The sequence below is a fragment of the Meleagris gallopavo genome, chromosome 11, assembly GCF_000146605.3.
Source record: "Meleagris gallopavo isolate NT-WF06-2002-E0010 breed Aviagen turkey brand Nicholas breeding stock chromosome 11, Turkey_5.1, whole genome shotgun sequence".
Taxonomy (NCBI): domain Eukaryota; kingdom Metazoa; phylum Chordata; class Aves; order Galliformes; family Phasianidae; genus Meleagris; species Meleagris gallopavo.
Window position 1 is genome coordinate 1720169 of NC_015021.2, and position 11342 is coordinate 1731510.

At 39.7% G+C, this 11342-nt stretch overlaps 1 protein-coding gene across 1 annotated transcript in view; it reads right to left on the minus strand.

Moving 5' to 3' along the window:
* Positions 1-10725, minus strand: part of DLG1 (discs large MAGUK scaffold protein 1) — a 73160-nt gene extending 62435 nt beyond the window's left edge. Inside the window, exons 1-2 of the mRNA XM_019618854.1 lie at positions 10540-10725; positions 8777-8974 (exon numbers count right to left, since the gene is read on the minus strand). Coding sequence (XP_019474399.1) covers positions 8777-8974; positions 10540-10725 — 384 coding nt within the window. The remainder of the gene's footprint in view (positions 1-8776; positions 8975-10539) is intronic.
* Positions 10726-11342: the final 617 nt, after the last annotated feature.

Below are 11342 nucleotides of genomic sequence, written 5' to 3' on the forward strand. Positions count from 1 at the left end.
AGGCATACCTTGAAATTCAAATGTACAGTGACAAAAAACAGAGAAAGCACTGAAAAAGCTGACCTGAATCCAATTTTAGCAGTGACTGTTCTCCACCTGCACTTGGCCACAGGAGGGTTCTGCTTTGCTGGGCTTTGCTGGGCTCTGCAGTGCTGGTTGCCATCCACCACTTAGAGGAGGATAGCCTCAGCTTGCTGACACCCTTACCTTCAGCAGCACCATGTGGCTCATGTGATAAATTGATGGAGACCGTACTGTGTTTTCTGTTAGCAATCAATGAATAATTATGCAACATTTTAATTTGTTAATGCTTGAAGCTTTAAGCCTTGCCTTCAAGCATCAGTCCTGCGCTGGTTTGTATACAGGCCTCAAAGCTACATTTATTCCTTAAAAGGAATCACCTGCTCTAACAGGGTTAAGTCCTATAACAACAATGGCAGTAGCTCAGTTTAACCTCTTCTTTTCGCTTTGGTAGCATGAAAAGTAAACCACAGCTGTCGCAGTCAAAATGTGCTGCAGACCTCTGCTGCAGTCTCTGCAGAAAGCAGTCGGCTACGGATGGTTAGCCTCGCACTGTGTGCTGGATTGCACAAGGTGAAAGTACTCCCTGGAAGTGCAGGAGCATTGCAGTTTCCCCCTGCCACCCCTCCCAGCACACTGCTGGGAAAGAGCAGCACCCAGAGACCCTAAGCAACCCTGCCCATGGGCACACAGCTGATAGATAATGGCTGAGAGAAGGGGTCTCCAGGGCTTGGGGAAACACTGTGCTTCTCCTGATGCCACAAAGGATGAAACCAGCATGAGCCCAACCTTCCCGAATCTGTCTGTTCATTCTGGGTTCAAATCTGCCAGCTGCATGCAACCTACCAGCTCCCCCAGGAGGCGGGGAAATGGGAAAGCTCAGCCAGCTCCTGCTGAGACATGGGCTTCCTGTCCTAGTTGGCAATGCCCACACCTCTGTCCTTGTCTGCTTTCCCCAAGCCTCTGCTCTGGCTTCCACTCCTCTGTGTGCTGTCCTTACACAGCTCTGCTCTGTCCCAGCCAGCTCCAGGATCTGCCCACGTGTGCCACTCACATGCTATGCACTATATTCTAAAGCATCTGTATTCACAGATGATCTACAGCAAAAGGCTGAGAATGCAATGGCTTGGTTTGGCAGTGAATTTCCTTGTGCATATTTAAAAATTGCTTGTGTAAGTTAACAAAAGCCACATTAAATGGGTATATACTCATAGTCTTCATCAGGCAGCACTTCCTGTCTTTTTGTGTGACCATTCACCTGCAGTGTCTGTCACTAATTCTACATTATTGAACCTGGGCTTTAAGCCTGTGTCAGATGCTGGAATTGGGTGGTAGGAGGGGGTGTCCTAAAAATGTAGGGCAATGACCATCACGCTGGGCATGTTAGTGTAAATACCTGTTAGTACAAAATTAGTACATTAATCAATGTTAACAAATAGCTGTTCACATAAAGAACAGTAACATTCTCAAATGGAAAACAGAACAAAGCATGTTATGAAGATAATGAGTTTTCTCTAACACTGTAACAGGTAAACCTGGGCTTCCAGCTGAGTAGATTTATTTGCTAAAGTCAAGTATTTGAGTGCTTTTTAAAGGAAAGAAAAACCTCTTGGGCCAATGGTGCTGGCGCAACGAGATGCTGCATGCAGAGGAAGCTGTAGGACCAAAGCTCAGACCCGAATGCAACCAGCAGCATAATCTGAGAGGTTTTCTTTACATGGGGGGAAAGCAAGAAGTAATTTTCAAATCACAATTACAAGCATGCTGACACACAGGCTGCCAACTGGCTTTTGCAAGTGACTCATTTGAACGATTCTGTAAATTGTATCTTTCTGATGAAATCCTGAGTAGTAATGTGAACCACGTGGCACGCTGAACCTCTCATGCCCTCTCTCTTACACCCATGTTGTGCATGCCCCACCTGTCATGGTTGTGCAGGGCTGCAGATGGGAGAGGAACACTTTGGTTCCTAGGGTTTGTTCTGTGCAGGGAAAAGATTAAGATTTACACACTGGAGAAATCACTTGGGTTAGGATCTGCATTTGAGGAGTTGGGCTCCTTCTGAAGGTATGAGGGTATGTGGAATGCTGGTTAACATAAGTCAAGCTCCTTTAGTAAGCATCCAGCTTTAGAGCTGCTGTTCTAAGCATAAAAATATTTGATTATCTCATTTGCATTATATGACTCTGCCTCTGAGTTCAAACTCCTCACAAAAAATAAAAAAATAATAGTAATAATAATTAACTGAATGACACTGTCAACTCTGTGTTTCTCATGGCCAGATGTCTGTTGTGAATAAATCACACCTGTTAAAAGCGGAAGTGTCTTTTACTGCTGTCATTTACACATTGATTGTTCAGAGACTGGGGTGGGATGGCTTTGTCCCTCTTACATGTTCTGAGATACTCACTGTGGTCTGGCTCCCCACACTTGGTGTTCTGAGAAATGGTCACAGCCAAAATAATGATTTTCATATATTTCTCCTCTGATTTTCAGCTTGTGCTTTGAAAATTGCAGTAATGGGTGGCTGTAGGATTACTGTCATTTAACACAAGCAATAATTATCCTATCTATTTAGCTTAAGGATTTCAGAAAAAAAACCTTAATTGTAATTCTGTCATCCCAGGCTGAATGATTAAATTCAGCATACAGGTGCCCTAGAAAATAAAGACCAGACTTAAATTTTGAGCGACTTTGCACAGAAGGCTGTAGATATATATTTTCAGTGTTTACTGAGATTAACTCAGATATTGAATACATTTCTAGCAACGCAAAGTTAACAGGACTATGTTTAAATCTTTGAGTAACTGTTTCAAATGCAGCAAGAGATAGGATAAAACAATCACTTGCCTTCAGTAAAACTCTTCATTAAAGAAATGAGCCCAAATGGTAAACTTTCAAACCACCCTCCCCAGGCTTAGGCACTCAAAAGTTAATAAAGATGAGTACAACCTGCGTTGAGCTTTGCACGGTGCTTGGTCAGTGGAGGCCAGAAGTGGCACTGCTCTGCAGCCATGCAGACACTGGGTCCCCAACCCTGTTGTGGTACCCAGTGCTCTGCACAGGGTCATCAGGATCAGGTCCCAATTAGTTATGGACTGACATAAACATAGCCAGCTTCACCATGTCATCAGGATGCTGTTCTGTACAGTTTTGAGTTATGAATGTGATTTTGCAGTCTTGCAATACTTTCTATAATCTGACCCCCTGCATGTGCCTGAAAACCAAAAGGGCAAGATGGGTAAATGCAATATGCCTTTTTGAAATCCATCTTATTTGCAGTAAAGGGGGTGTATGGGATGTGTTTTGACACTTGCTGGCTTCATATCATTGCCATCACGTGCACAATTGAGCAATGCAAGACTAGTAAATATATTTTATTAAGTAGCTTATTATTTGCTTTGTGTGCAACTGTTGAACTATGTATGTCTATAGATTTTGGCTAATTAAGACCTTTTACTCCTGTGGTTTTGATGGTATGATATGGTTTGATACTTCATGCTGGAGTGTGCTCTGAAGTGCTGTGGTCTAAAGACTTACGTCCTTTGCTACCAGCACATGGAGAAGTCAAACACACTGTCAAGAGTTTGCTTGTGGAACCTGAAGCCAGAGATCTCACCTATTTGTACAGGCAAACAGCAGCAATACATCAATTACTCCTTTTAGGAAGCAACCAACCAAATTCTTTAAAAAGCACCTTCTGTTAGTTTTATTTACACGCTGCTAAGTAGTATAAACTGGATAACACAGAACAAATTGAAGAAACTAGAAGTAAGGCAAGTGTTTATTTTCAGTATTACTTTTTAAAAAGTAGAAGTAAAAGATACTACATACAACTAAATTTAAATAAGACTACGCAATTAACTCCCTAGGTGGGGAAGAAACACTGTAGAAGTAAATACAAATTTATGTTTCCTTTTAAAATTTCTCATAATTCTTTGTTCGATAAATGTTTGCTGGCATTACAAATTGAAGTGTTGGTAACAACCTGTTCAATATTCTAAGCCAACACCCAAGACTACACTACTCAAATTGAACAGTGGAAAAAAGAATTTAACCCCTTCTGCTCATATCTTAGTTTAATTGAGTTTCGTTGAGAGAGGAGCCCAAAAGGACTGACTTTCATCAAGCCTTATTTGCATAGTCAAAACAATATCTTAGTGCTAAACTACACAGTTTCTCTAGAATGATACCTTTCTAGTAGAAATATTGAGCATCAAAGATTATTAAACAGCATTCATATTACAGCTCTGATAACTTACCAATCTGCGCAGATTAAGCTGCCTGGTCTTACGCACACTGTTCATGAATCTCTGGCCCATCTTTCTGGCACTCCAGACTGATAGGAACATCCTATGTTTAATGCAAATTTCTTTAGGCTTTCTTCAGTCATCAAAATGAACCCAGCTGCACTGTGATCTCAAGAGAAATCTCAGGGGAAAAGAGTGCAACCAGTTATTAAGAAGACTAGATGTTGATTACTGTACCCTAGGTTGTTCCAACATTTGGATTAATCCGCCTTCCATCTGTTACAGTTTTTCTCTCTCATCTTTGTTGACAAGAAAATGCTGAGCCGACCCACACTGAAAAAGGGGCAGATTTGGTCAACTGCTTTGTAATAGAAGATGCAAACTAACACCCCTGCATATATCTGTATCTTCTTCACATACAGAAAGTTCAAAAAGTAGTAACCTGTCAAGAACTTGGGCAGGGCAAGATTGAAGAGCATCTCCTCAAGAGTGAGCACAAAAGCATAACACTCGTCTAAAACTGAGTGTTCCTGAGGGTTTATTCAAATTTAATTGTTACTACTTTGTTTTAAGTACTTTCCGTTGGTCTCCTATATACGTTCTTAATAGCAGAAGTTCTATCTTTCTGACAGTACCAGAAGATGGTTATAAAGCTTTAGAAGAGTCTTCATTAACTTCATTAACAGGTAACAATATGAGATCGTAGATCTTGAGACTGTAGATTTATCACAATCAAAAATGGTAGCTTATCTTGCAAAATGCATCTCAACCTATCTTAAATTATTAACTGAAAACAGAATCATCATCTTCAGGAGAACCTTGCCTACCTGTCTCAGAGGATAACAAGGATTTAGAAACTCGTGTAAGTGGTTAAATGTACTGGGTCAAGTAGGAAATTACTCTGACTACTAGTTCACCTTGAACGTGTCTTTGTAGCTCATGAAGTCATAAAAGTCTATCAGTATGCAGAGCTTTTCCAGTCTCCTAATGAAGACAGAAGATCCACAAGCTCTAAAGGCCATCTGGGCAAGCACTTGAGATAATGAAAAGGATAGAGGCATAGGGCAGAGTGGCTGCAGGGAATAAAGACCATGAGAGAGCAGCACAAGATTTTGGATCAGCAGGAAAGGTGGTTGTCCTGCTTTCAAAGCAGCATGTGTGTATATAAGCAATTATTTCTCATATAGATTAGTGAGGAGTTAAAGGGCAGAAGAGACAGAATGTATGCTGATGTATGCTGTGATAGCTTTAATTGATGTAGCCAGAAACCAGAGCAGCTCAAAGATTTTCAAAATGAGAGAATGACAGTGTAACACTGTTTCGTCCTCTTATAGCCACTGTCAGCAGCGAATCTGTACTTCTGAATGAGTTTATACACCTCAACATCAACTTACATTACTGAAATAACCATTCTTTAGGTCAGTTAATGTATGCAAATGACTAAACATACTGACTCCAGTTTTATTGCTATCTCCTGACTCAGCTCTTTCCCAAACAAGAAGTCAAACTGATGCAACTTCATTGTAGGGTAGCTGAATCCTGCCTCTGACTATTCTTATTTCTGTTCTGTGAACCATTTTTAGGTTATTATCTTTTCTGATCTGAAAAATCACACAGATACAGGAACTCTGAGGATTGCTGCAGAGATACAATGATGCAGTTTTATTCCCATTTGCTTCCTTTGTATTCAATTTAGCTTTTTAACTGCAATTGAGCACTGAGATCACTTTCCATTTATCTGTTATAATCTTGAGCTCTCATTCCTCTAAGGTGATGCAGTGAGAATGTAAGTTCTTATGGGAATGCATGACCTTGTGGAATCCTTCTGGTATCCTCCATCCACCATGATTACTGATTTCCTTTCCTACAACTGACATCCCCATTTTATTTATGACTCTTTTTTCAAAGGATTTCATTGTTAGTATCTGGAAAAAAAAATCTAAAAACCTACACCAACAAGATGCTCTGCTGCACAAAGCTCTTAAGAGCATGCACACAAAGATCAACTCTATAATGGTCTCATCAGTTTCTCATTAACACCTTCTCCATGACTATATGCTTTACAACAGATTCTCGAATCCAAAGCAAGATCAGGTTCTCTTTTCTAGTATCCCTCTTGAATGCCTTTCCAAGAACAAGTACCACTTTGCCGTGCTTCACTCCTGTGATACACAGCCAATTGAGACAGATGTACATATACATTACTGTAGCACTAACAGATAAGCAGTTTCATACCCGAGTCCATTCGAAACTACTAAGCATAAATATCGTTCGATCCTAGAAATACTTCTACGAATGGCTTAGCAAGTGACAAAAGCAGGTATGCACTGAGTGGCACAAGGCATTTACTCCACAGCATAAAGCTGTAGAGTATGTAATCAACTGGATGATCCTGCCAGGAAGATTATGAAGTGTCATTGGGGTTTGGCTACCACTGAGATATACTATTGGAAAATGTTTTGAAGCTATGTACCAATATATTGTAAACATGGGAGCTATAAATACAATACTAGCCCTTTCACACACAGGTTGCTTTCAATGAATGATGGTTCAAAATATTCTTTTTTTCCCCACTGTGCTGCATCATGACCCACAATTTTAAACCCTTGCAATAACCTCTTCCTCAAAGCTCTTTTTCTTGACAGAAAACTTGACTTTCCAGTCCACAGTTAGAAAAACTTGTTTGATACCTTATCTGTGACTGCTTTCATTTGGTCAGGGCTACTTTACAAAAATACTAAGTTGGGAAAAAAAGTAAATCTGAAGGTATGATAGAGAAGCTAAATGGAGTTTTAAAATCAAAATAACTTCTTTTGTAGCATCACCATCTAGTGGTCAGCCTCGTTAGCAATGTATTCCGTTCCGTTACAGCAAAGTCAGTTCAATTTGGTTGTTTTTTTATTGTAGTAACTTGAGGAACCTCATATTGTAATCTCAAAGTCCTACAAAAAGTGTTGAAAGTTCATACTGAAAAAACTCCGGTTCTCAATGCCTGCCTACATGAAAACATTCTTTAATACATATGGGACAGAATATTTCTGAAGGAATTTTGATTCTCTACCTCCAAGTATTCAAGAAAAAAAAAACAAAAAAGCAACACCATTTTACAGGATGAAGAATTCCACTTGACACATTGTTAAACAGAGAATAAGAAATCTCTTAGGTTAAGTTCACTTCTCTGATGCTTGAGAGGTACAAGGTACACGTATCTTCACAAAAGGCTGAAAAGGCTTTACCCTAACAAGAACCCATATGCTTAACATTTAAATCTGTACAGATATTATGGGTTATTTCACGATAACTGCAAACACTTGAGGTAGATCACCCCTCTGTTAGACAGGAAACAATGTTGAATTCCTGTAGTATTTAATGAAGAACATTTGACAAACAGTAATTGCATTATCACCCTCTAAACATTTAGGGTACATATTTGCCTTTCTAGTTAGTGAAAATGCTCTTTGAAAACCAATTGTCCAAATAAGGTACAACAGCTGCTCTAAGTCCTAGAAAATCTGACAGCTTCTCTTGAGAGCTAAACAAGCTAGTTAAAACCCTGATCAATTTCCTATCATCTTTTATCCACGTTCTGCATTATTGCTCCAAATTGCTGTGGACTTGCAATAAATAAATAATAATTTAAAAAAAGGTAAGGTATTCCTCAGAAAATTTGATTCTACTGCCCTCTGCAGCTTTTCTAAAAAGCAGCATATGATAAAGCAGTATTTACATTTGATAGGTTCTCTGTTTTTTAGAAGTTGGATATGTTTAGCATTTTTGCTTGAAATAGTTATTTTACTGTATTATTAGTGTAATGAAAACATCCTTAGTAAAACTTCCCAGTGCCCTCTATTATATTTTGTTCCGTTAAGCAAGTGCACTATTGTATAAATCTAATCAAAATCTTATACACCAGCTAAGACTAGTCCCTACAACATAGTCCAATAAGTCAACATAACAAATGAATTACAAAAAGCTCTCTCAACTCAGAGCTGTTGTGACTATATAGATCATCAGGATGAGCTATGCCAAAACCAGAAATGCATCTTGAGATCATTAGGACAAAAGAACAGAGGACCAGCTATACTAAGCACACAAGAACAGCCTTGGGTTTCTCTGACATAATAAAGTCCACATTTTAACAGCATTTATTCCAATAGCTTTAGCAAACTATTTTCTGATCAAAAATAAATATTGTAAGCTCAAAGGCATCTTAGTCTTAAGATTCCTTAAATACTCCCGGGGTCTGCGAAATTATGAATTACAGACTCACAGAGGTTGGAAAAGACCTCTGAGACATTAAGTCATCTGGATGTTTTACAACCATACATCTTTAATCAATGTGCAGAACTAAATCAATTCCTTAATGTCTATAAAGTGAATTTTACAAAAGAGCAGTTCCATAAAAAGAAATATATACATAAGCAGGTGTATCTAATATACACAAAAATTTAACCCTAGAGAGTATATCTGAACAGTTCAAACTTGTAATGTAAAGAACTGCCTACCTTTACTGGTGAAATATGAGAATGAGAAACAAATCCATGTACATTCTCAATCTGGGACAGATTCTTCTCTGATACATGAACCAGCTCTGGACCCGTCACCTCGTTGGCAATGTGCGGGGAGCTGTGCTCCTGTGGAGGCGTATCTTCATCCTGATAGCGGTATTTCTGAAGAAAACATTTAAAACAAAGATCAGCCCACTATCAAAACATGACAGGATTATCCAGAAAACTCAGGACAAACATACGTAGTTGTTTTCTAACTCTGCTAATCTCAAGGTAATAAAATCTAACAAGTTTAAATTATTATTTTCATCTAAATCCATCTAAAAAGGTTTCTGCCATTTTAGTTTCATCCAAAATGCTTTGAAGCTACCTGGTTGTTTGTTTTGTTTTTCTTTTTTTTTTTGGCTGTTTGCGTACAGTAGCAGTGCTTCCAAACTCTTTTTCCAAGGGCTCCTCTTAACTGTGTTTGCTTGCACGTTTAACACAAACCCTGTGGCCCTGCCTTTCCATCAGCCTCAAAATCTTTTTCTACACTTCCTATTTAGAGCACCTGCTAAAAGCCTTTTCTGTCAGCTGAAGTCTCAGCTTTCATACCAGGTATCAACACAGCAATTCACTGCTCCTAACTCCGCCTGAAGCTATGATATGTGGTTTTACTATGAAACAGAGTAAGCTTCTGCAAAACAGAAGCCTCCACACGAATACAAGACATTACTCAGTCAATGTTATTAATTTTTCATTCAATTTTAAAAACCAGACCCTATTTATTTATCCACCAGGGATGAATACTAGCCAGACAGTTCTGTAGCCACTGTAGCAGACTCCTGCTAAAAGCTATGAATGAAGCTGGGGACACACAGGGCCATAATATTCACCTGTTCTCTGGGTTGCAGGTTAACTGCTCATCCAGCAGCTCCGAACACATGCTCACATTATAAATGTGCTTAAAGAAAAACCTCAGATTCAACTTTCCAGTCTCGACCAATTCCGAGGCATGCTCGGTCATCCATGCATTTTATTGCCCTTCATAAAAGAGTAAAGCAGTATTACAAAGTTATGCGTTCTACAGGACAAACTATAAAGAATCCACTTGAGAAGGTGCATCAGTTACCAACCCCTTAATGCTTAAGCCACTCATTTCTAGGGTGACTGGAACTTGTGACCCCTGAAGATCCTGCTAGTCCACATGCTGTGAAAACATGGGAAGATAGGACCTGAAAGTCAATCAACTTCACAACTCAGATCAGACAAAATCCTGTTCAAAGCTACAAGGGGATCAGTCAAGTTTAAAATCAAAATTGATAAACTGAAGGCAAGTGAATCAAAACCAACTTACTTTACAAAAAAAGTAAATACCTTTTGTCAAAGCACAGAACTGCTTGGCTTTTTTCCTGAAACCAGACATTTATCAGAAGCAGGTATTTAGACAGAGAGCAAACAGGCTCTAGATTTCATTAAGTAACACATCTACTCATAACAATGCATTACATACGAAGCTTTAACAAGCCAATGTGCATTACAATTTACTTTAAAAACAAGTGTGGTAAAGGATTCTGCCACGCAGTGATGAAATAAACTTCTCAGAAAGCATCATAAACGTGACATATTAACTGGATTTTGATGTGATATTGAAGATTACTGCTGTCCTTTGCACAAAATACTTTAGAGCAAAGTGTTTCAACTTCCAGTGAAGCAGACATTCTTTTAACACCTAGCACTCCAGAGAAGTGGAAGTATTTGGTACTACTTTGCTACTGTACATCACCTCTGGAACTCCCAGGCCTCCTGATGGACACAGAGCATTCAGGGGAACCAGCCTGCTCAAACAGTGCCATCCCCAACAGCCCATTCCTTCCTTCTCCCGGAGCTGCCACCACTGGAACAGGAATTCGCTCATCTCCTTCAGTCAAGTTAATTCTGCTGTCAGACTTGAATCTAAATCCCATACAACCTAAACCACACGAGCCTAAAGGCGCATTTTCACTGTACAGCCTTTTGATCCAGCGGGCAGTGGCTGCGCAAAGCAGCAGGGCCCTCTGGACCTCTCCCAGTGCTGCTCTGCAACCACATCTTGCTGTCCTTTGCTTCCAGCACACACCTGGATTAATGGGGAGCAAGTTCAGCAGGCTGAGCCAGCAGCATTGGTTTCCTGTTCCAGCAATATTCATCTGCTAGAATTTTAATTCCTTAAGTGGCTCACCAGATGAAACATGCACTGATGGCAGCACAAGGAGAAAGAGAGGCAGGGAGCAGGACCAACCCATCTCACATAGATAGGCAAAGACCACTTCTCTGCGTACAGCTAAAATAATGCAATCGTTTGCCCAACCCAGGCATCAGGAGACCCCAGCTTGGAAGAACCAGCCAAGGAATGGGCAAGGCAGATAGATCAAAGGAAGAAATTAGGCCAGGTGTGGCAAAGCAGCTCTGAATTTGCTGACAGCACATCTAGAAAGTTTCCCACACCATTCAGATAGTACCCAGACCCTTAAACTATTGTTTTTATCTTTTTTTTTTTTTTTTGAAGAAGCTTTATAGACTATTCTAGTTTATCATCATCATT